At 38.7% G+C, this 26,399-nt stretch overlaps 2 protein-coding genes across 2 annotated transcripts in view; one reads left to right on the top strand and one right to left on the bottom strand.

The window, feature by feature from the left end:
- LOC136264318 (antiviral innate immune response receptor RIG-I-like) overlaps positions 1 to 26,399 on the top strand; it is a 174,612-nt gene that overhangs the window by 11,976 nt on the left and 136,237 nt on the right. The gene's annotated exons all lie outside the window — the stretch shown is intronic.
- Positions 274 to 26,399, bottom strand: part of LOC136264538 (putative phosphatidylglycerol/phosphatidylinositol transfer protein DDB_G0282107) — a 42,137-nt gene continuing 16,011 nt past the window's right edge. The window contains exons 3-5 of the mRNA XM_066059304.1: positions 10,079 to 10,204; positions 1,360 to 1,415; positions 274 to 491 (exon numbers count right to left, since the gene is read on the bottom strand). Of these exons, the coding sequence (XP_065915376.1) occupies positions 408 to 491; positions 1,360 to 1,415; positions 10,079 to 10,204 (266 nt within the window). The 3' untranslated portion in view covers positions 274 to 407. The remainder of the gene's footprint in view (positions 492 to 1,359; positions 1,416 to 10,078; positions 10,205 to 26,399) is intronic.

Raw genomic sequence — 26,399 nt, 5'->3', positions numbered from 1 at the left:
GTCAAATTAACATAAGTGGAAACTCAGTTATCTGGATCCCACTTATCTGGATTCTCAGTTAACCAAACTACAGAAATTGATCACTGCTCTATTGTCAACTGAGATTCTGGTTTTACTCCAGATATTAGAGTAGTGACTGTTCTATTAGGGTATTTGATACTACAGAATTTTTATAAAATGTTTTTATGCTATTTTAAGGTTATTTATACACAGTTTAGAGATATGGACTTTCACACTTATGGACAACCCCTGGACACAAGGGGTTCATATAACTGAGGTTCTACATATATAGTTATTATATTTTCTACAAAGGGTCTACAGGCATGCAAAAATGTTACAAACATATTGCAGTTACACTATACATGCATGAAATGTTGTACATGTAAATGATGACAACTTGTATTTTGTTAATAAACTGAACAAATGAACTTGAAACAAAGCAGGCTATTGTGATTCTCATCCGTAGCATTGATAACTAGACTATATTCACCCTGTAACAAAATTACAATAATACACTGATTATAGATGAACAATTAAGAGATTAATATAACAGTACAAAGTACAATTATGTCTGAAAATAGCCGCTATGCTAAACATTTTAAAATCAAGATTGTTCTTGAGAGCTGGCTGTTTTATTACAGTATACCTTAATTCATAGTGTATATTCTGTTGTAAGTAGCTTATTAGGCAAGAAATAGGAATAGAAACTCAGAAACTGTATAAAGGGTGCAGCTTTCAAAATCTTGGGTGAAAAAGTTGTGAAATCAAAGGTGGTTTAATATAGTAGATCCTCAATTATCTGACTCTTGTTTATCCATACCCCAAATTGGAAATGACTGTTCTATTAGAGTATTTTGAGCACAAGTGTATGTTCTATTAGAGTATTCGAACAGAACTCTGTAAACAAATGTATGGGTTTCAGTTATCCGAATTATTCAACAGTTTTACCATCACCTGAGACACTTCAAGGTTCGGATAACCAAGAATCTACTGTAGTGGCATTTTGCATTTATTAAATAATATCATTGCAGCCATTTTATGACTGCCACCTTTGATTTTGCAACTTTTTCCACCCAGGCTTTTGAAAGCTGCACCCTTTTATATAGTTTAGCCCAACCAAGAAACAATAAATTATTTTATATGAATTGCTGTAATAATATGGAGTATGGTCATTGTTTGTTCTCTGACATATCTTATTGTACAATGATTTTGCAATAAAATGAGTGATTTTACCAAAGAAAAGCATGCAATAATCCTTAGTAACTAACTGATAGTCATTATTGTTTTACCAGTCCCATGGAACCAGGATTTAGCACTGCACTACATAATACAAGCTAACATCATGATATTAAAACTTACTGGAGCAATCGCAGGAGGAATGCGATGACGACTTAATGATGCACCTTCATAGGGACCTAAAATCACACATATGAAGGTATAACAATTGAACATATCACAAGTTTTACTATATACATGTATAACTAGTTTTGCACAAAAAAAGAAACTTGAAGATTCATTTTCAGCAACAACCCTATCTGGGTCAAGAGGTCAGCAGTACACAACCCTTGTGGTTAATGTTGATGGACTAGGAACAAGACAACAATACTTTGATTCAGTATATGCTGTATAGCTACAAGGCTTTAAACAGCTTAATTATACTTCAGTGGCAAGGAAAGAAACTGTCTAGTGGGGCTGCACATTCAGGGGTGTAACCATATCTTTTGTGATGTCATGACCTGGATATGCAACATGATAATATAGGGGAGAGAATAATACCTTAGTATTCCAACAGTGCTAATGATAAATTTGGTGTAGATAAAAACAGTGGACCTGGGAACCAAGGACAGGGGCCCATGAGGATCCAACTCTTTTTGGATTTTGTACACTTTACAATATTCTATACTTGTATTATTAGGTACCTCTGCAAGTGGTCTTGTTTGGCCATTCCAGTTTTTCCCCATCACAGTGTCTCACACGATATTTAAACCAATTAGACATGATCATGAAAAGTGTCTGAAGCTGACTGCATTTATAAGCCACTTGTCTACTGCACAATGAGCATACTAGTTTATTATTTCACCTAGCTACAGAAGTTTAGAAACATCGTGAAAACAAATGTTCAGGGGAAATATCAATTACTAGCTAAGCAAGTTTCAGTCCAGCAGTTCAACAACCAGACTTCATGCATCATGGTGCATTTGCACAATGTTTCTAAACTTTGGTAGCTAGGGGACATAATAGACTATATAGTATGCTCATTGTGCAGCAGGTAAGTGGCCTACATTGATGTAGTCAGTTTCAGACACTTTCAGAGGAGCTTACAATATCTAATTGGTTTAAACATTGTGTGAGACACCGTGATGGGAAAAGAGTGAATTGGCCATGCAAGACTACTTGCAGAGGTACCTAGAACAGGTATAAAATATTGTAAAGTGTATAAAATGCTTGGGTCCCCGGAGTCCCCTGGTCCCAGGTCCTTGGTCCCCTGGTCCACTGTTTTCACCTACCTTAACAGTTGGACATTAAACATTCCAGAAATAAAGCGCTGTAAGTTTCAAAGTGTTTATCCTATGACTATGCAATCAATGTCATTTTACTTGTGATGTAATAAGGATTTAAATGATACCTAGGGATTTACCCTACAACGAAAGCATGATAACCAAAGTATGCCGTAAATACATAGTTTAGTTTATAGAAGATGATCCATAACTCGTTCCCAGTTGATCCTATTCACTCCTGATTCGCCATTCAATGGCAAGTAAGGCCATATATAGCTCAAGTGATACAAATGCTAATTAACATGGCAGACAAAGCATGGAATGTGGTGTTACAATAAAACCTGTCACTGTTCTTCATCGCCTTATAACAAGGAAGCCTCTGTTGTAACAGTGGTTATTTGGCCTTCCCCTGATAGCCAAATGAATAAGCTTTCTTTTGATACCTGGTTTTAAGCTAATGCAGTTAGGCAGGCCAAGTAATTACCTGGCCATATTTAAACCCATTTAGTAAAAACATGCATTCCTCAACACTTTTGTGTGACTTTAAGAGGTTAATGCTTGTTCCTCTAAGTTTTGAAACTACTGCTCTTGGATTTTTAAAATCTGTTCTTGTACATTTTCTACATGTTCCATTAGGCCATCATTATCAAATTCCTTATTTCCCATCACTGCCCGCATTGATTTTTAGGCAGCCGCACCAAATTTTAGTTTTTTGATTATAGATCACGTGAATGCACTATTTAATGATAGAAGGAGGCACAGAGTAATCAAGTTTAGCGTAAATGCATTAGCTGTGCATATAAACTTAGCAGAAGGGTGGAAGTGCCTCCACTCATGTTCAATAGGGTGCATGGGTGCACAGTTCTGGCAGCCTTCAAGATCGAGATACTCTAATAGAGCAGTCAGAGACTGAAATAACAAGTCAGTTGTATAATTAATAATCAATAATCATCGCCTGCCCGCATCAGTTTTTGTTCCATTGGGTAATGGGAAACAAGCGATATAATAATCTAATCCAAAACAGCCAAGCTGTAAAAAAAGAGTGCGGCCCTCAAAAAGGCTATGATGAAAAAGGATGTGAAATCCAAGGTGGCGGCCAAGAAATGGCTGTGATGGTAGGTTAATGGTAAAAATTTTAATAACGACAATTCAGGTGAATTTTTGTGCCGCTTGGTCGTTTTGGATTAGATTTCATTTCTTTTTGTATTTGTATACCCCAAAGCCAGCCTATGGCCAGCTTTGAGGTTTTTTAACCTATCTTTTTTTCTTTACCACAAGAAGAAGAAAAGATGAAACAGATGTTGAATACTTTAAATATTTCTGATTTCATCAGTAAATGTACATTATTTTTTTATATATGTAATTATAATACATATATTTATTACAGAACTCTCCATGGTGGTTTCTTTGTAACTGAACACTCTACAAAGTAACTTCTCCTAACTGATCTCTCTACAGGGTGAATGGTTTGTAGCTGAACTCTCTACAAGGTAATTTCTTCCAGCTGATGTCTCTACAAAGTCACTAGTTTGTAGCTGAACTCTCTACATGGTGGTTTCTTTGTAACTGAACTCCCTACAAGGTGACTTCTTCTAGCTGATCTCTCTACAGGGAGATTTGTTTGTAGCTCAACTCTCTACAGGTGAGTTGTTTGCAGCTGAACTCTCTACATGATGGTTTCTTTGTAGCTGAACTCTCTACAAGGTAACTTCTTCTAGCTGATCTCTCTACAGGGCGATTTGTTTGTAGCTGAACTCTCTACATGATGGTTTCTTTGTAGCTGAACTCCCTACAAGGTGATTTCTTTTATAGCTGGTCTTTCTACAGGGTGATTTGTTTGTAGCTGAACTATGTACATGATGGTTTCTTTGTAGCTGAACTCTCTACAAGGTAACTTCTTCTAGCTGATCTCTCTTAGACTACAGGGTGATTTGTTTGTAGCTGAATTCTGTATGGGTGATTTGTTTGCAGATGAGCTCTTTACAGAATGGTTTCTTTGTAGCTGAACTGTCTACAAGGTAACTTCTTCTAGCTGATGTATCTACAGTGTCGGTAGTTTGTAGCTGAATTCTGTACATGGTGGTTTCTTTGTAACTGAACTCTCTACAAGGTGGCTTCTTCTAGCTGATATTTCTACATGGTGGTTTCTTTGTAACTTAGCTCTCTACAAGGTGGCTTCTTCTAGCTGATCTTTCTACATGGTGGTTTCTTTGGAACTGAACTCTCTACAAGGTGACTTCTTCTAGCTGATCTCTCTAGGGAGATGTGTTTGTAGCTGAACTCTCTACAGGTGATTTGTTTGCAGCTGAACTCTGTACATGATGGTTTCTTTGTAGTTGAACTTTCTACAAGGTAACTTCTTCTAGCTGATCTCTCTACAGGCGATTTGTTTGTAGCTGCACTCTCACATGATGGTTTCTTTGTAGCTGAACTCTCTACAAAGTGATTTCTTCTAGCTGATCGTTCTACAGGGTGATTTGTTTGTAGCTGAACTCTCTACTGGTGATTTGTTTTCGCTGAACTCTCTACATGATGGTTTCTTTGTAGCTGAACTCTCTACAAAGTAACTTCTTCTAGCTGATCTCTCTACAGGGCGATTTGTTTGTAGCTGAACTCTCTACATGGTGGTTTCTTTGTAGCTGAACTCTACAAGGTGATTTCTTCTAGCTGAACTATCTCTTTCTGTAGTTGAACTCTCTACAAAGTAACTTCTTCTAGCTGATCTCTCTACAGGGTGAATTGTTTGTAGCTGATCTCTATACAGGTTACTTGTTTCTAACTGATCTCTTGAATAGACCATATGCGCAGTCTAAAAACTTGAACGGAAATTTTTTCAAAAAAAAGTTGATGGTGATCGACTATCGAGTTGTAGTTTTGCGAGGCATACAGTGTGACACTGAAAGCTAATGTCTAGACGACAGTGTTGTATATGGGCTTGCCATAATAAAAAGGGACGATGTGCGGAAGATATTGATGGAATTCGGCTGTGCGGATGCCCAGTGCTTCAAGTAGATGGCTGTCCCCAACCGGAAATATTGACTCTCCACGCCATCAACAGAATGCCAAAATCGGTCAGAGAGGAGGTCATTCATAAGATAAACGGTACCAGACAAAATCCCCGTGGTGGCAAGTGGCATCCTCCTCAAGGCGCCTTTATTTGCAATATGCATTATTACGATTTTAAAGGGCCAGGTAAAGCAAACAGAGATGTTATTCCAGTCTATTTTAAAAAGCCTAATAGCCGTGGTTCTACTCCTCCTCCAAAGAGAAGAAGAGTGTTACAGAGAGGATGCTCAACTCGGTATTCTGGAATGGTATAGCTTCGATATCTTCCTCGAGCCTGTCTGTGTGCACAATATCCGTCACTTTTTGAACCAGTTCTTTCTTGTTCCCTGACAGTGGAATCCGCCTTTCTCGTAAGAAGGCTTTCAGCTGTTCAACAGTCCAGGAACAATACGATTCATCACTTTCAGCCATTATCCGTTCACCGTCAACTATTATTACGTCACTAAAAATCACGAGATATTTAGAAACTTACGGCATGCATATGGTCTATTCTCTTCAGGGTGACTGCTCTATTAGGACGACTGCTCTATTAGGATGACTGCTCTATTAGAGTATCTCGATCTCGCACCTGCTACACCAAGTTGGATTTCGTGTTATAACTCCGTGGCTTTAAGTCTGAATCTTCTACACCATTGAAGAGCATTTCAAAGATGATTACTCCATCTGTACAGCGATTTTCAAAGCATTACCCTAAGCGGTTTATCTGGTAGGCGTGGCAAGTAGTCATTTTTTATTAGCTAATCTCGATTGCGTAATTGTTACATACTGTTGATTTTTTCATTGTAGTCTATCTTCCTGGTTTTTAGCTCGATTTCTTTCAAACCACTAAAGGTTTGAGGCTCAATAGTTAACCTATTCACCCACCGATTTTCAGCTTCTTTCCATACGCGGTTTACCCTGTAGGCGTGACAACATATTGGTGTTATTTGTCGTGAATAATCGCTCATAACTCTTTGCCTGTTTATCATATTCCAGCCAAAGTTGGTACCGCGATGCGCCTTTATACCCCGCTTCTGTGTGCCAAATTTCAAGGCAATTCGATAAGGCGTTCGCGTTTTATAGCAGTTTTTGTAAATGTGCGAAAAGAGGAAGAAAAATAAGAAGGAAAAAAAAACAAAGAAACTAAGCCAATTTTTGAAGTCGCATATCTCGGGAACGCCTGAAGCGATTTCGCTCAAAGTTGGAATGTGGAGTACTGACGTTGGAGGGAGTGTCCACAGCACAAATCGTCTTGTTTCATCAAGGCAGCACAGAGCTACGGAGGTGCGAAAATTGCGTTTTCTTCCTGTCAATATACTCACGGGTGTTGCACGCCGGCTTCTTGGGCCGCACGACACACTACCGTGTGTCTTGATGATGGCCTAATGTCTGTGTTCCTAAACTCATAACCATTGCTGTAAGTTTGGCTGAGAAAATGTGAAGTTGTGTTATCCTTCAATGCACATTAAAATTGAAATAAAGGATGATATCAAAAATCCATTGTAGAAATTTAAAGCTATCACTGTACTCCTTTCCCACCAAGATCCAGCTGTGCAGCTTGCACCAACATGGAGAAAAGTGAATAATGTAAATTACCACATCTAAGTAATTATTACATTATTGCTCACATTGGTATGGCTTCAACATTTGTTTGTGTGACCACAATGGGTACATGCTTCACCTGTCCAAATTTCAATGATGTTAACCAACCTAACAAAAAGATATGACATCATCAAAGGAGCCCAAGCCCAGGGTGTGCATATTTGGTTCACTGTTTAGAAATAACTGTCACTTGGCTGCTAGGAGATAAAACATTCAAGCCATCCAAGGAAGTGAGCACAAATACATCAATGCCAGCCCATCTTTGCTCTGCAGAAACCTCATAAAGCACTTCAATATTGCCTTAGCACATAAAGATGTCTACATGCCTACTGCCAGAGTGTCTTGCATCAGAGAATGCCCACTAAAAGCAGTGTGATAGGCCTCCTGTGTATGTGCAATGACTTATAAGTATGTCTGAACAATTTTTGATTTTGTCAGGACATTCTATCCTGTCGATTATGAATTCTTATTGGGAGCACTGTGCCAAGCACACGCACTAGTATGATGGCAAAGCATAAGGGGTCTGGGATGGGGTATGCTCCTCAGAAACTTTGATAGTGAATCTGACATTGTCATTTGTTAGAATACTAGTACACTAATGTTTTGCTTCACCATTGCATTAAAGTGGCTGCTCTATTAGGGTATCACAATTCTGATGTATTAATATTAATATATATATACAAGTGCCATATATTAAAAGCTCAGGTGAATAGCATTTCAATCGTCAAGGTTTTTTCCACCAATTTTTTAGCAATCACATTAGCAGATATAACGAGACCACGCTGCATCGTTGAAATCAGTCCTATAATATTTTAAACCACTACCAAGAAATAAGAAAGAAGGCACAGTTTATCACCCTGTGAGGGATTCAACCAAATGCTTTGGTATGCATGATAGCCTGCACTGCTGGAGCCTGAATTCACTGTATAAACAACATTCAACCATCGAATGACACTTATGTTTATATATAATATATAATTATGTAGATAGCACACTTACATGCCCCTCAACAATCTATTGTTCTAACAGATAACATGTAAATTAAGAGGAATTAAGGTGGAGTCTCCATTCGCCAAATTTTTCTACCAATTTTTTATAGTGGGTTGTAGCCAAACTTTTTAACCACCAAAGTTTTTACTATAGGATAGAACGAAAAATTAGGAATTTTAAGGAAATAAGAAGTGAAACAAGGGAATAGCTAAAAAGTGGTGAAACAAGGAGGGTTGCCTATACACAGACATACTAGTGGAGTGGACATTACACCCCTAACTTAGTCTAATGTCCACTAGTATATCTGCAGGTATAGACAACCTTCCTAGTTTCACCACTTTTTTTAGCTATTTCCTACTTTTTTTTCTTTGATCTCCTTAATCCAACTTAAAATTCCCAATTTTTCCCTCTCAACTTGTTTGTTTATTTTTAATAACATAATTATGACAAATGAGCCCAAGCATATGGCATTAAAAGAAAGAATGGTACCAGGCATACCATAAAAATTTTACATCAGAACATTCGCTCCAACAATCAATTATGTATTGGAAAGGGAGATGGCCATTTTGCTTTGTTTTCAGCTATGCTCTGCCTGTTACACAGCATTACAAATGAAGAGCAGTGTGAAAGCATCTCTGTAATCAATTCAGTCACTACAGAAAATACAGTGATAAGCATAATAGCAAACACAGCCAAAGGGAGGTTACAGTACATTGCGCTATCATCACAAATCGACATCTTGCATTGTTAGCAAAAAGAATTGAAACACAAGGGAGGACAAAGGCAATTTTGTGATGCGTGTATTGTACCTACTGCGATTGGCGAAAAGAAATATTTTGGGACAAAGCGATGTTAAACAGTGAAGAAAGCCTGTAGCCTTATCCATTGTCAAGTTGTGCTTAGCTGGAAGCATCAGTTAGTCAGTCAGTCAGTCAGCATAAAATTCTGTTAAATAGAAAATTTTAAAAATTCCATAGAAACTTTTTGGAATGGTTTTGGTTGGTCTGAAAAATTTTTGAGCTTGGCTGTGCCTAACCAATGATGCCAAGCTGTCATGAATGGAATGGTTTTAGGGTAATAATTATGGCTGGAAAAGCCCAATGCTTCATGATCCCTAATATACGTACTACAGTATGCAGTACTGATGATAAATAAGTATTTAGAATCCAGGTAACTAAGTAGTTAGCTAAATATGACTTGGTTTTGGAAAATCAGAATAAATAGAAATTTACAATTCACTGTGTTACTGTTAGGACAGTTTGGCACCTTTTAAATTATTTCTCAGAATTTGTAGTAATTCATTGTACTGACTATCAATTGTAACCATTGTAAAGCTGATTAATATAATAGAGTTGTCAAATGTGACATTAAGAGTGATTTTCCAAAATTGGGTCACATATAAGAATTTATAGAATATAGTGGAACTGCAGCTATCCAAATCCCTTGGGACCAGGGGTAGTCCATAAGTATGAAAAGTTCATATATCTCTGAAACTGTGTATAAATAGCCTTAAAATAGCATAAATAATTTTAAAAAATATTAGTATGATCAACTACCCTAATAGAACAGTCACTACTCTAATAGAGCAGTCATTTCCTTAGTTCCGTTAACCGAGAATTCAAATAAGTGGGATCAGGATAAATGAGGTTCCACTGTATAGCACAGTTATAGCACAATTATTGTTAATGCTCAATGACAGCTACAGGTATATTTAAGGAGGCTAAGCCCATCCGATACATTTTGATGGGCAACAGCTTTTTCTCCAGCACCCTTGATTATAAATAAAACACAAGACTGAGCTGTCGAAAATGCACTTTTAAGTATAAATTTAATTTCTACCTGATTTTTAAACATAATAAAGGAGGGTTTCAACTATAGCAAAATTAGACAGAGGACATAGAAATCTGTGCACAATGACAAGAGTGCTTTTACTTTCATGTTACCTGGATGGAGAGGACAAGATATGTTGACAGTTGATAGAAAATTGCACAAGTCATAGGTTTGATCTGATATCACATGAGTGCCAAAGAAACCTGTCTCCCTTACTTCTCCTCCATCAACTTGCTCAGCTGTACATACATTTATATAATAATTTTATATTATATGCACATATACATTATTATACACATATGAACTGGGTTTGGGAAAACTGATATTATCACCCATGACAGCAGGTGTGATTTCTCATCACAAACACAAAGCTACATGAATGCAAATTTCACTGTCAAGACCACCTGCAGGGCAAACTACATACTGAAAAAAATAATCAGCAGCTGATTATGATCCATTAAGTAGATATAAAACAAAAACCATATTTGTGAAACAAGCTTGATCAAGTAATAAAACAGTCACCGAGAGGTTAGAAAACGAGCACGAAAATGTCAAAAAAATTGTCCAGGGTTTGAACCAGAGATCCGCACACTACATATATACTCAAACCCTTTACCACTCCGTCAGTTACCCATCTTACTTAATTTCTACCTTATAAATGAAGGGAAATAGAAAGCACTTTTCTTAACTCATGCAAAGTTGAAGACATAGAAAGAAAAAAGTGCTCAAAAAATGTGTGCTCTATTAGAGTACTACAAAAATATTAAATAGTCAAATAAAATAAGAAATAATAGGTACATAAGAGTCACGCGATCGATATACTCTAATAAAGAAGTCGGTGGTAGTGCAACTTGTTGTCACACCTACTGGCAAAACTACTTGCAAACTAGTCGAATTCTCTTATAAACTATCAACATACAAACCTTTAGTAATGCTATTGAAATCTGCTTAAATATCAATGTGTTAAAATGAGAAAAACAACCATTTCGAGATCTTGGGAGCAGCCATATATACATGAGACATTCAACAACTGATATGAAGTTACAAAACAATACAAATTAATTTCAAAATAGTGCAAATGTCACTTAAAAACTAGTTTTCCTGCTTAGCTGAAAAAAAATTTAAAAAGATAGACAATATACAAATGATATCTACAGCCAAGTTGTGAAAAGGGTGTGGCCTTCCAATAATAAGCTAGTGAGAAAGTGATGTGATATCAAAGGTGGTGGTCAAGAAATGGCTTCGATTATTAGCATTATAATAAGTTGTTTTCATAGGCGTCTGGCATTGATTGTCATTTGTCCTTCAGATCACTTTTCAATTATACTGTCCTATCTTCTTTGTACTTCACCATATAATTCCACATGTGTATCTGTAATGCAGCCATTTCTTGGACGTCCCACCTTTGATATCACATCTTTTTCATACTAGCGTATTCTTAAGGCTGCACCCTATTTCACAGCTTGTATACTACTAGCATTGGTACCTACCCTAAAGCATCATCTCCACATTCTTACAATATAATCTAATGTAATGACAAGCGATTAACATCAGCACCATTCATTTATACAGAATGCATGTTGATGTCACTTTTAACTATCTTGCTAGTATGTTGAAACAATGTGAGTGGGCAGGTAACAGCTGGACTAATTAAGCAAAGGCAATTGTATATACCATTGATAATGTGTTTAGCACACATATGTAAACTATCCACTGAAAAACAGCCAATCTGTATAAAAAAGATGTGGCCTTTAAAAAGCCTGGGTGAAAAGTTATGAAATCAAAGGCGGTGGCCATGAAATTGCTGCAATGACGTTGATGATAATAAATTTTATTAATGCACAAAGGCTATTATTAAAATTTATTATCATCCACATCATTGTAGCCATTCCATGGCCGCCACTTTTCATTTCATAAAATTTTCACCCAGACTTTATACAGCTTGAAATTGGCTGTTTTTGTGTGGATTTCACTTCTTTTTGTTGTTTAAATATATACCCAAATCCAACCATAAATTGGCTTTGAGCTTTGAAGTTTAATTTGTTTTACTAGGGCTGCACCGATTCCACTTTTTGCCGATACTTCAAATACGAAGTACTCAGCTGAGAAGTATCTGCAAGAACAAGTACCGATACCAAGTACCTTAAAGTAGCTACTTCATAGTGCACACATTTATTATAGTGCATTTAATGGTATTCTTGTACACGTTATCAGTATGGTTCATGAAGTAGCCAATTCAGATTCACAAAGAAAGAAGTCACTGAAATGCAAACCAGTGGATATTCCAGTATTCTTCTAGAGAAGTGTAGATAATATCATAATGGTGCTTACAAAAACACAAAATATTCTAATACTGAAACAGTCACTTCTACTCTATTAGAGTTATTGACTGTTCTATTAGAGTATATTGATTTTTTCTCAGTAAAGCGTTTTCACACATAGGTTTCAGCATAGATCACCTGTAGATCAGTAATTTTGCTGGTAGTTAGCTATTAGTGTTATACTTGATGCTTTTATATAGGCGTCCACTGTGCTAGTAAAATAAGCAAGTACAAACGAACATTATTTTTTTCTCGCACGTGATAAGAATCGGTATCTGCAACAATATAATGGCCGATTCCGATACTTCATGAAAATAGAATTGGTGTAGCCCTAGTTTTTACACAAATCATTGTTCTTCTTATCTACAGGTGCAATGAAGATGATATGATCAAACTAGTGCTCTACCAATACAGAAAACTACCTACTGATCTGATACTAATGACAATTTATAGCTACTGATATTTGATTAATTTATTATTTATACTGAGTAGTCAGCCCTGTTGGCATGCTGAGGGAAAAAAAGAGTTACAATACACAAATCAATTATCTAATTATAAGTGCAATAAAAAGTGATGCAGAGTCACTGAGAGGTTTTGATATAATTTTGTGTTTGCTTGTTCATGGCTATATAAATTTGTAATACATATGTAGTGCCTGTATTTATTTGCAATACCATTTTATAACAAAGTAAATTCCTTCCAAGTTAGATACACTAATTGTCAACTAAGATTTTGCAGTGACTGTTCTATTAGAGTATCTCGATTTTTAATGCAAAACATGATAAGTTGCAGTTGCTCAATTTTTACAAAGCAAATCCTGCACTTTTCATGCTAAAATACAATGTCCAGCCTGTTGTCACAAGTTTTATTAGCATAGCACTTATTATGATGATTATGATGATGACGATTGGTGCGAGTAGGTCTTAATAGTAGTGTACTATCCTGCCACAAGCTGTACCACAATGATCATCGGCTTTGATTCAATGGAATACTAGAGAAGTTGCAATAGTACAGTATTACAAAGATTATTTCATTAATTTTGTAATGCTCTAATAGAGCACACATGTTTTTGTTGAGGATTTCTAATAGAACACACAAAATGTTCTAGATTTTCCATTGGTAGCTAGCCAGATCTACGAAATTATGAACTTTTCACTATTGAGTAGATTTCATATAAATAACTTAGTGACAAAATCACTAAGAATTAAATTTGCATACATGGTAAGGATCTAACATTTATTTGAAATGGCTGTGGGCACACTATACTAAGTACAGTTGTAACATGGACACGAATGAGTGGTCTGCTGACATGTCCACCCAAAGCACAAGGGCCGTAGGCCCGAGAGTGGACATATCAGGCAGACCATGGGTTCCTGTGTTACAACTATTATGTAACACTTCTATTACAGGCTAATAGGCTGTCATGTGATTAACCACTCATGCCAATGCAAGTGAAACCACTGGATTCATTATAAGTATTTTTTTCAAATGTTAATTTAAAAATAAAGTATAACAAGCAGTGAAACAAGAGATGAATGATGATATTACAGCATAGCTCAGTGGGAAGACCCTACTTTGGCATTGAACAATTAATGTGCCAGAGTAGGGACTTTCCCACCGAGCTATGCTGTAATAACATCATTCATCTTTTGTTTCACTGCTTTTTATTCTATAGATCTCTACCTCATTTTTAAATCCTTTTTTTTTAGTTTTTTGTTGTAGCACAGCTAGCTACAATGTAACTTATGACTGTTCTCATACATGACAGTTGTATTAGAGTGACTGTTGTATTAGAGTATATATTGAGTCAGCCAAGCTAGGAAGGGTAAGGTCATAGTGTTTACTAAGTAAATAGCTAGACTGTTAAGAGGTGTGGTCTCCGTACTCTATTGCTATTAGTCCACCTAGATCTTTAATTGATGGGCGTGGTGGCGAACCTATCGTGAGTGGGATCCCAATTGCGAAGTTGCAGATATCTAGCTAGTATATCTCTTATAGTAGCGCCAGGACTGAAGCACTTCTGAAATCTGAAATCCAGCCCTGAAATAATCCTGCAGTATCTAAATATGCTGCTGAAAGAAAGTGTTGATATGGAAAGTTAATGCCTCGATATGGTTTCAATGGATGAAGAAGACAAGCAGCCTGATTGAAGATAAACGAAAAGACAAGGTGCAGAGGGCCTACACTCATCAGAACCCCAAAAGGCATATCCCACTGGTGAGTTTGTTATTGTGACATACAATGGTGGCTGTGCACTGCTTTGTTTAGCCTCTAGCCTTGCAACTGTGGTCAAGCAGGCAGTGAGACTAAACTTAGAGTTTTGGCGATTTAAAAAAGATTATATCCGGCCATCTGTAAGCGTTTTGTTATATTTAATGTTATATATTATATGGACTAGTACTACTCTGTAAAGGTGATTTTTGTCGTGTAAAAGGTCTCTAGGATGATTTTTAAAGGTGGAATTTTGGGTGGCGTGCAAAATTTTCAGGGCAATATTGCAGTTAAGTTTGTTATAATAAACGGACAAGTCCTAAAGATATCATGGAAAAGTTGAGTTTTTGTGAAATGTGGGGAATTTACAAAAGTTTTAATGCTATTGAGTTGTTAAAGACTAATTACAACATATACTAAAGGGCTAAAGGGGTAAGCTTCATTGCAGATTGGTTAACTCGTGTTATCTGTAATGTGAGTATGGTCTGTATTCAAAACCCTTGTTTATGCGTAATAAGACTAGTTCTCACCTTAAAGTAAAGTTTCCCAACTTGTAGAATGGTAAGGATACTGAAACGCCTCATTCTGAGTTTTTTCTTGTGGCCAAACTCCAATTCGTGATAATAGTCACGTAAGCATTAGTTTATTCTCATAATCGATTTCAGTCTGAGCTTTTATAAAACAAACCGGGTGGTACCGCTACCTCATGAGCTAGAGGGCATTATAAAAATAATCCCTTAACCACAGGGCATTATACAGATAATGTCCTGACCACAGGGTAATATCAACCTAAAATTCCTTTGATCTGCCCACGTGAATTGTAACATATTATTCTACATCAAATTATTGTTTGTATAGTCTGCTCTATACCCAGTGTATCCTGCTTATTAACATCAACTCACTTAAAAGGTAATACTCAATGGCATTTATTGTAAGTACAAAAGAAACACTTATAAGCATTAATGTTTTTTTGAAAAAGGTATACTAAGTGCACAATGAGAAAGAATGGTGCATGACATGAAAAGTCTCACACAGTGGGAAAAAGTAAGTCTATGTGGAGAACTTTATTTCCCTGTATACACTCTATTATCAGTATAACTACTTAACTTCAGTGACAAAAGTTAAGCATGAAATTATGTGCTGAGGTGTTTGGTAGGCATATCATAAAGTGATTATGGGTGCAGTTAATGATAGTGACATTAAATTATTCCTTTAAATAATGCATCACATGTATTTCCAGTGAGTTATACCTGGTGTTTTGGAAAAGGAAGGTGCACAATGAGAGATAAAGGTGTCATAAAAAAGTTCATAATAAAATGCCAAATGAGATAGAGATGAGAGGTGTCATAAAAAAGCTTCACAATAAGATAACTCATATCAGGAAAAAAAAACGTGCAACAAAAAGGTTCAGAAAAAAGTACACAAAAAGGCTGGATAAACAAAATGAAAATGAAATTGAACCAACACAGATTCAAACCCACACCTGCACATCGAGACACATGGTAGTGTGTTGTGTGGCCAAGAAGCCAGTGGCAACACCCGTGAGTATATTGACAGGAAGAAAAAAAATGCGATTTCCGCACCTCCGTAGCTCTGTGTTGCCTTTATAAAACAAGACCAATTTTGCTATGGACACACCCACCAACTTCAGTACACCACTAACCAAATTTAAGTGAAATCACTTCAAGCGTTCCCAAGATATGCGAGTTCAAAAATTGGCTTAGTTTCTTCATTTTTTTCCTATTTTTCTTCCTCTTTTTGCACACTTACAAAAACTGCCATGAAATGCGAGTGCCATATCTGATTGCCTTGAAATTTGGCACACAGAAGGGGGTATAAAGGCACATCTTGGTACCAAGATTTGCTGGAATATGATAAACAGTCAAGGAGTTATTAGCGATTGTTCATGAAAAATAACACCAATAATAATGGCAATATGTTGTCACGCCTACAGGGTAAATCGTTAATGGGAAAAAGCTGAAAATCGGTGGGTGAATAGGTAATACTAACCTCAAACCATTTGTGATTTGAAAGAAATCGAGCTAAAAACCACAAAGATACAATGAAACAATCAACAGTGTGTAACAATTACGCAATTGAGATTCGCTAATTAAAAAAAAGATTACTTGCCACGCCTACCAGAAAAACTGCTTGGAGTAATGCTTTGAAAATCGCTGTACAAGAATCATACTTAAAGCCACAAAGTTACAACTCGAAATCCAACTTGGTGTAGCAAGTGCGTGATCGAGATACTCTAATAGAGCAGTCATCCTAATAGAGCAGTCACCGTGAAGAGAGATCAGCTAGAAACAAGTAGCCCATATTGAGATCAACTACAAACAAATCACCCTGTAGAGAGATCAGCTAGAACAAGTTACCCTGTAGAGATATCAGCGTAATGCAAGTTACTCTATAGAGATCAGCTTCACCCAGTATATGTGCTGGAAACAAATGACCATGTAGAGAGATCAGTTAGGAATAAGTCGCCCAGTAGAGAGTTCAGCTAGAAATAAGTCACCCTGTAGAGAGATCAGCTACAAACAAATCACCCTGTAGAGAGATCAACTACAAACAAATCACCCTGTAGAAATATGTGCTGGAAACAAATCATCATGTAGAGAATTCAGCTAGAACAAGTCACCCTGAAAAGAGTTCAGCTACAAACAATGAGAGTTTCAGCTACAGTTCAGTTATGTATAAGAAGTCACCTTATTACCTACAGTATGTGATTATCATTTATTGTTAAATATACAAATACTTTTAATCAGACAAAAAGCTATACACAAAACTGCTTCTTTTGTTCCACAATTCCTGCAGAAAAGAAAAGAAAAAAAAAACAAGTTAAAAGTAAGCACCAAAGCCAGTTGATGGCCAGTTTTGTGGCTTGCAATACAAAAAGAAGTGATATCTAAACCAAAACAGCCAAACTGTAAAAATAGAGCGCGGCCCCCAAAAAGGCCAGGGTGAAAAAAGATGAGAAATCCAAGGTGTAGGCCAAGAAATGGCTGTGATGGTAGGTTAATGGCAAAAATTTTAATTACGACAATTCAGGTGAATTTGGTGCCGAATTCTAGTGAAACTTGGAGGAGACAACACAAATTCACCTGAATTGTCATAATTAAAATTTTTGCCATTAACCTACCATCACAGCCATTTCTTGTCTGCCACCTTGGATTTCACATCTTCTTTCACCCTGGCCTTTTTGGGGGCAACACTCTTTTTTTACAGCTTGGCTGTTTTGGATTAGATTTCATTTCTTTTTGTATTTGTATACTCCAAAGCCGGCCTATGACTGGCTTTGGGACTTTTTTAACCTGTCTCTTTTTCTTTACCACAGGAAGAAGAAAAGATGAAGCAGATGTACTTTAAATATTTCTGATTTTATCAGTAAAACTATGTACAAATTATATTTAAACAATACATTTATTTATTACAGAACTCTCCATGGTGGTTTCTTTGTAACTGAACACTCTACAAGGTGACTTCTTCTAGCTGCTCTCTCTACAGGGTGAATTGTTTGTAGCTGAACGATCTACAAGGTAACTTCTTCTAGCTGGTCTCTCTACAGGGTGATTTGTTTGTAGCTGAATTCTGTGCAGGTTATTTGTTTGCAGCTGAGCTCTATACAGAATGGTTTCTTTGTAGCTGAATTCTCTACAAGGTAACTTCTTCTAACTGATCCTTCTACAGGGCAATTTGTGTTTGTGGCTGAATTTTCTACAGGGTGATTTCTTTGCAGCTGAACTCTCTACAAGGTAATTTCTTCTAGCTGATCTCTCTACAGGGTGATTTGTTTGTAGCTGAACTCTCTACAGGTGATTTGTTTGCAGCTGAACTCTCTACATGATGGTTCTTTGTAGCTGAACTCTCTACAAGGTAACTGATGTCTCTACAAGGTCACTAGTTTGTAGCTGAACCATCTACATGGTGGTTTCTTTGTAGCTGAACTTTCTACATGCATGATGGTTTCTTTGTAGCTGAACTCTCTACATGGTGGTTTCTTTGTAACTGAACTCTCTACAAGGTGACTTCTTCTAGCTGATCTTTCTAGAGGGTGATTTGTTTGTAGCTGAACTCTCTACAAGGAAACTTCTTCTAGCTGATCTCTCTACAGGGAGATTTGTTTGTAGCTGAACTCTCTACAGGTGATTTGTTTGCAACTGAACTCTCTACATGATGGTTTCTTTGTAGCTGAACTCTCTACAAGGTAATTTCTTCTATTGATCTCTCTACAGGGCGATTTGTTTGTAGCTGAACTCTCTACATGGTAGTTTCTTTGTAGCTGAATTCTACAAGGTGATTTCTTCTAGCTGAACTATCTCTTTCCATAGTTGCATGAACTCCCTACAAGGTAACTTCTTCTAGCTGATTTCTCTACAGGGTGAATTGTTTGTAGCTGATCTCTCTACAGGGTAACTTGTTTGTAGTTGATCTCTATACAGGTTACTTGTTTCTAGCTGATCTCTTGAATTTTTTTCAGGGTGACTGCTCTATTAGGATGACTGCTCTATTAGAATATCTCGATCTCGCACTTGCTGCACCAAGTTGGATTTCGTGTTATAACTCCGTGGCTTTAAGTCTCATTCTTCTACACCATTGAAGAGCCTTTCTAAGATGATTACTCCATCTATACAGCGATTTTCAAAGCATTACCCCAAGCGGTTTATCTGGTAGGCGTGGCAAGTAGTAGTTTTTTATTAGCTATAAATCTCGATTGCATAATTGTTACACACTGTTGGTTTTTTCGTTGTATCTTCCAGGTTTTTAGCTTGATTTCTTTCAAACCACAAAAGGTATGAGGTTCAATAGTTAACCTATTCACCCATCGATTTTCAACTTCTTCCCATACGCGGTTTACCCTGTAGGCGTGACAACATATTAGTGTTATTTTTCGTGAATAATCACTCATAACTCTTTTCCTGTTTATCGTATTCTAGCCACAGTTGGTATAGAGATGCGTCTTTATACTCCCCTTCAGTGTGCCAAATTTCAAGGCAATTGGATATTGCGTTCGCGTTTTATAGCAGTTTTTGTAAGGTATATGTGGGTATTATGAGTCACTTAAGATATGACCATTCTTATCACCTAATAATGTGACCCCAATTTTTCATACTACTTGTAGGTAAAGGTGTACCCATAAACTACACTATCCTAAAATTTCTAAAATTATCCTACCATGTGGTGGGCTGTATGATCTTTTCTCTAAAGCACTGTAAGTGCTCATATTACAAGTCATATGGGGGTATTATGAGTCACAATATTAATTACTTCATAAGTTCATTATTTTATATCCAATTATGGTAAATATTGTGGAAATATTACAGGCACTCCAATGGCATTCAAAAAAACATAGTTGACTTTGTTTTTCCACTTTATATCTTCATAATCCTTAATACATGGTGAGAGGTACATGCAGCTAATCTGAAGCGATATTCCTGCTTAATGAACTATGTTATCTCTTAATTGGTTTTGTGGTTAGCTTATGATCACTGTCTATGTTGATCTGAAGTAGTGTCATCCATTTCTTCCTAAATCTGCAGGATTTAACCCTCTGAACACATTTTAAGCTATGCGACCCTTAATACAACCTGACCCAAAAAACCAGCATATACCTTAAATGTGCGAAAAGAGGAAGAAAAAAAACAAGAAACTAGGCCAATTTATAAAGTCGCATATCTCGGGAACACTTAAAGCGATTTTGCTCAAATTTAGAATGTGGAGTGCTGAAGGTAGAGGGAGTGTCCACAGCAAAAATCGTCTTGTTTCATCAAGGAAGCACAGAGCTACGGAGGTGCGAAAATTGTGTTTTCTTTCTTCCTGTCAATATACTGTACTCACGGTGTTGCGCGCCAGCTTCTTGGGCCGCACAACACACTACTGTGTGTCTTGATGACTGAAGTGCATCATTTGACCACTAAGCCAACTGCACATACTGGGATGTAGCCAACTAAAATGTGTTTATAAATACATGGGCATGTAAATGTAAGGCAGGCGGATGGCATGTGGGCAAAGGCAGTGACAAGTGACAGTGACCTCGTGGCTGAGTGACAAGTTAGACTGGACATTGAACTGACTCGTAGGTACAATAGTCGTTTTAAAAAAGTTGTTTGTGTTACTAATAATATTATTATTGCCGCCGTCTCACAACTTGGAGGTCCTACTGAGATACATGTGGAAGAGCTGATGATGTGGACTCCCGGAGGAAGGAACACATAAGTTATAGAGAAGGATAACTGCGGAATATGCAGAAGAGCAGTGGGACAAGAGAACCAGGCCATGAAATGTGATTTGTGTGATACTTGGGAACACATGATATGCACAAGAGTTCCCGATCGCCTGGATGAAGCCTTATATGAAGCCGTCACTCAATGTCATAGTAAGGCAATCCTCTACTGTTGTTACAAGTGTCGCAAGAGAGGGTCACTTATTAAACGCATTAATAAATTAGAGTCTGAATGTGCATCACTAAGCAAACAGCAGCTGGCCAGCTCGCGTGATCGCAACAAAGTGCAAGAGGTGCTTGAACAGTTATGCTTAGAATCACAGCGAGAGCGAGAAGGGCTATTGGCAGAACTTAACATGTGATAAATGCCGCTGTCACAGAGACTAAGTGTGGGGCTCAATCGATGAGTAGGGTGAAGATATCCCAACATTCTGGTAGCAGCCAAACTGGTGAAGTACATGACCACAATTCCAGCCTAAGTAAGGACGAAAGTTCAGATTCATCAGATGATAATGTACCTGTAGTGCCACAAAGTGGGCAATCCTCAACATCAGGAGATCGCACAAGGAAGTGGGCTGCAGTTGACTGCATGGATCGAAAGAGGGACAAACGGGTTTCTTCAGAAAGTGGAAGTAAGAGAGCTACCCCCAGAACCTCACAATGGAATGATGCACAATTGCGCCCCTGGGGATTCAAGGAGTTGTGTGGCCATGTAGATACATTTAGTGGCAAGACAGGTGAAGAAGATTTCGATGTCTGGTTAGAGGACTTTGTAGAGACCACCAATGATATGGGCTGGTCAGATCAGCAGCGAGCCTACTGGTTCTCTTGGTTTATCACTGGCCTGGCCAAAAGCACATGGCAAAGAACACTGATGGCATCAGATAAGGCATGTTGTACTAGTATTGTGAGTATTTATAAGGGGCAGTATGGTGTTCACATGGACCCACGCACTGCCTACCAATGTTGCCATGAATTTCAGTATAGCCAGTTTCGGTCTGTACAAGGTCTTGTTAATGCCATGCGAGATTACCAGCAGATGCCCCCCCGGAAGCTCACTGATCAAGTGTTGGAATCGATAATGTGGAACACGGTACCTGTCAAATTGCAATTAGAAGTAAAAGAACTGATTGATGGCTCAGTTCAAGAATTATTGCATAAGCTACTCAAGGCAGAATCAGTTGTGGAGGTATGAGAGAGAAGGACTACAAGTGGTCTTAATTATGGGAGAAGAGACCAACAGAGATTACTGGAGGCCAGTCATGGCAGTGTACAGAAGGGAAGCAGTAGCATGTCACGTGAAGTGGTTAGTAAATCTGTTGCAAGGGCAGAAATGACAGTGACTCTGTCGTGCCCTGGAGTTGAGACAGGTCCACCATCTGGAAGGATGATCAGTTTTCCTGAAGAAGAACTGTGTTCGAGTTATGACCCACAGGCCCTTGCACTATCCGATGCTGGTTGTAGAGCAGAAGCAGATGTCAGAGGTCCTATTTACACAGTAATAGTGAATGTTGATGGAGTTAGAACCAGGGCCTTCTTAGATTTTGGAGCTCAGATATCTTTGGTACGTCGCCAAATGTTACCAAATATCAAGGTGGAGCAGCAATGGTCCCAAGACGAGTGCCACAAGTGGAACCACTTCATAACTCAACAGCCACGGGGGCAAGAGCTGAATCCTTGAGGGCCACTGAGATTGTGAGTCTACAGATATCAGTAGAGGCTACAGGAAGTGCTCAAATGGTCCCATGTTACATTTTGGATTCTGACAAACCTATCTAGAGGGGAGAGCTTCAAACTTGTAGAGTACTGCTGGGAACCAATGCACTAGAGGCTTTAAAGTTCCAGATTGCTCAAGCTGATGGTACTATAGTTGAGCCAGACCAAGGTGACATAAAGACAGAATCTAGTCCTAAGGAGAATACCCAAGCCCAACCTTCCATGCTACAGATTACGCTTGTCAAGGAATTGCGTCTTGGCCCACGTGAGGTACGAGTAGTAAAGGCCAAACTCAACCACACATCCCAGAATACTAAAGAGATAGTCGGCATCTTGGGCCCAACGAGTAATCTTGCAGCACACAGCTGTGATTTTGTAAAAGAGTTATGGACCGGAGCAGAGGAAGTTTATATTCCTATCAACAATTGGAGTACCTCACCAATAGTAGTACCTAGGGACCAAGCAGTGGGGGAAATTGAGGAGATCTCAATTGTTGGACGTGATGACCCAGTCTGGGAACAATCAGAAGAGCCAATGATAGCTAGGATTGAGACACAGGAGTTGCTGGATCAGCAGAACAAACTCAAGGAACAGCTGGTAATTGGTGATGGGTGCTCAGAGGATGACAAACAAGCATTCATAAAGCTGCTATGTGCATGACAGCATGTCTTTGCTTTGTCAGAGTCAGAGTTAGGAGAGACGGATCTAGTTGAGCACCAGATTGAACTCGTCTGTAATAAGCCTGTACGGACAGCCCCACGCAGACTTCCATATGCACTTTGAGCAGAACTTGAGACAGAACTTGAAAACTACTGGACACTGGATGCATCGAACCTTCTAGCAGTCCATATGCCTCTGGATTGGTGCTAGTCAGGAAGAAAGATGGCAATCTCAGAATTTGTGTTGATTATCGTGGGCTAACAAAATCACCGTCCCTGATAGCTACCCTATTCCAAGAATAGATGAACTGATTGATACCATTGGACATCACAAGGGAGAAATTTTTTCTACTCTCGACCTCATGAAAGGATACCATCAAGTCAAAATGGTGGAATCATCAAGGAGTAAGACAGCTTTCACTTGTCACCAAGGACTTTACCAATAGAGAAGAATGCTATTTGGACTTCCAAATGCACCTGCGACCTTCCAGTGGTTGATGAACCAGCTGTTTGCGGGAGATCAATGGAAGTTTGTTTATGTCTATTTAGATGACATATTAATTGTGTCTAAGTCCATTGAGGAACATCTGGTCCATGTGGGGCTGGTATTAAAGCACTTGGAGGAGGCTGGATTAAGGATCAAGCCAGGCAAATGTGCTTTTGGACAAAGAGAGATAGAGTATCTGGGCTACATGTTATCCTGTGTGAGAAGGTACAAGCCATTGCAGAGTTCCATCGTCCGTCTGATACCAGGGCAGTGAAGAGTTTCCTAGGAACGGTTAACTTTTACAGGAGGCATGTAAAAGACTTAGCTTCGATTGCTAGGCCCTTGATGGCACTGACTAGGAAAGATAAGGCCACAGACAAGATGGTGAGGTTTGTGGGGGACTCGGAATGTGAGGAGGCATTTGAGAAGTTGAAAATATTGTTGGTGACAGCACCTGTACTTCGGCCACCAGACCTTGTCACAGGAATTCTTCCTGTGGACAGGCATAAGTTCCAGGGGTTTTGGGGCAGTGCTAGAACAGCGAGGAGATGATGGCAGTTGACATCCAATCACATTTGCAAGCAGGCAAACTAATCCAGCAGAAAGTAAGTATGCCCCCACTGAACTAGAGGTGGCGGCACTAGTGTTTGGTGTAGAATATTTTGAAGTGTATTTACTTGGTCACTCTGTTACTGTTTACACAGATCACCAAGCACTAGTTAGTGCATTCATATCACAATTGAAGAGCCAAACGAAAGGACTCTTTGCCAAGTGGTATTTAAGATTGTCCCGATTCCTGCCACTGATGAAGCTAGAATATAAGCCAGGGTATACAAATGTAGTGGCTGATAGCTTGTCTAGAGCTCCAGTGGGGGTTGCTACAGATGAGGTCTGAAGAGTAGCTAGTGATGACACCTTGGATCCTGCCTTTGTGAAAATCCAGAAGGAACAACAAGAAGATGATGATCTAGCTGATTTAGTTAAGTACCTTGAATGCAAGAGTCTGCCAGAGTGTGCTGTGAGGAGAGAGAAGGTGTTAGCTGCAGCTCAACGAGGCTACTATGTTGTGGAGGGAATCCTATACTATGAGTCAGCAGAAGTGCCAAACAGATGGCGATTAGTAGTTCCAGCCCATTTACATCAACAAGTTGTAGATGAGAATCATGACCCAGTGTTTGCTGGGCATTTCTCTGAGAAGAAGTTGATGGGGAAGCTGAGCAGATTGTATTTCTGGCCAGGGATGAGACAGGATGTAAGTAAGAAATGTACCAGTTGTGTTACCTGTGCCTCAGTGCAAGGGCAGAGGAGAAAGACCAAGCCTGAGCATTTCTGTTGGAGGACCTTTTGAAGTCATCAGCATGGATTTCAAGAAAATGGATGTCAGCAGAAGTGGAAACCGCTACGCTTTGGTGCTGCAGGACTACCCAACCAAGTGGTCTGAAGTTTACGCGGTGGCTGATAGATCTGCTAAGACCGTGGCAGTATGTTTAGCTGATTTTATTTGGAAATATGGAGTACCCATGAATATTATACATGATAGGGCTGCTGAATTTTTGTCTGATACAGTACAGGAGACAGCAATGATTTTAGTTATGACTCAACTGCCAACATCTGAGGGGCATCCACGAAAGTTGAAAGGATGAATAGGACACTGAAACAGATGTCATCTAAGGTGGTTAGTAAGAATGGAAAAGATTGGGATGAGCTTTTAGGTCTGGTACTTTTTGCTTATCGGACTACCCCACAGGCCTCAAGTGGAGAAACACCATTCGCCTTAGTATATGGCCGGGATGCAAGAGTGCCTTCTAGTTTAGATTTTTATCTTCCCTCACCTCGTTCTCCTGTTATAGAGATGGATTATAGTAAGGAGTCATTCAGGGAGATGAAGCAAGCCAGACAGTTGGTACAGAAGGCAATAAGGCAAGCTTAGAAAGGACAGAAGTACCAGTACGACAAAACAGCAAAGGATACAAGAACTGAGGAAGGTGATATTGTTATGCTGAAGGTAGAACCAAGGTTTAAGCTGGACCGGCCTTACAAAGGGCCATACAGAGTTAAGAAGGTAACACCTACTAATGTATTTATACAACAGATTAATGACCCCAGCAGTGAGGTGCTAGATGTCTCCATTCAGAGAGTATCTAAGTGTAGTACCAACCTGGAGACTGCTGCACCTTGGCTTGGACACAGTGGTAAGTCCAGGGGTTGTCTGGAAGGCACAGACTCGTAGATCGACAGGCAGCAACAAAGTAGAGGCTAATTTAAGGAGGGCAGAGGCTAGCCGGTGAACTCGTCATGGGAGACTGATCCGCCTGCCAGCAAGATTCCGGGATTGACTGCCCAATGGTTACTCTCAGTAAGGAGGGGGAAGATGTAGGGCAGGGTGGACGGCACGTGAGCAAAGACAGTGACGCGTGACAGTGACCTCGTGGCTGAGTGACAAGTAATAGTGTGTTTACACTAGTAGCTCCATCATATTTACGTACAGTAGCCAAGGATATAGCAAGGTTTGTTTCAATTTGTCTACTGTGCCGTGCCGTACCGAGCCAGCACGGTTGAAGTATGTAACGGTTTGGCTCGGATCGATACCCATTTACACTAGCAATATTAAGCGTACCATGCTGTGCCGTACCATGCCCAACTGCTAGTGTAAATGCACTATTAGACTGGACATTGAATTGACTCGTAGGTACAATAGTCATTTAAAAAAAGTTGTTTGTGTTACTAATAACATTATTATTGCCACCGTCTCACAGCAAGTTAAATAGCATGCGTATAGGTGCTTACTTGCAGTCATGCATGCAGTTTATGAAAAAA

Source organism: Dysidea avara, chromosome 8 (assembly GCF_963678975.1).
Source record: "Dysidea avara chromosome 8, odDysAvar1.4, whole genome shotgun sequence".
Classification (NCBI taxonomy): Eukaryota; Metazoa; Porifera; class Demospongiae; order Dictyoceratida; family Dysideidae; genus Dysidea; species Dysidea avara.
The sequence above is the reverse complement of the archived record's forward strand: the minus strand, read 5'-3'. Positions and strand labels throughout refer to the sequence as shown.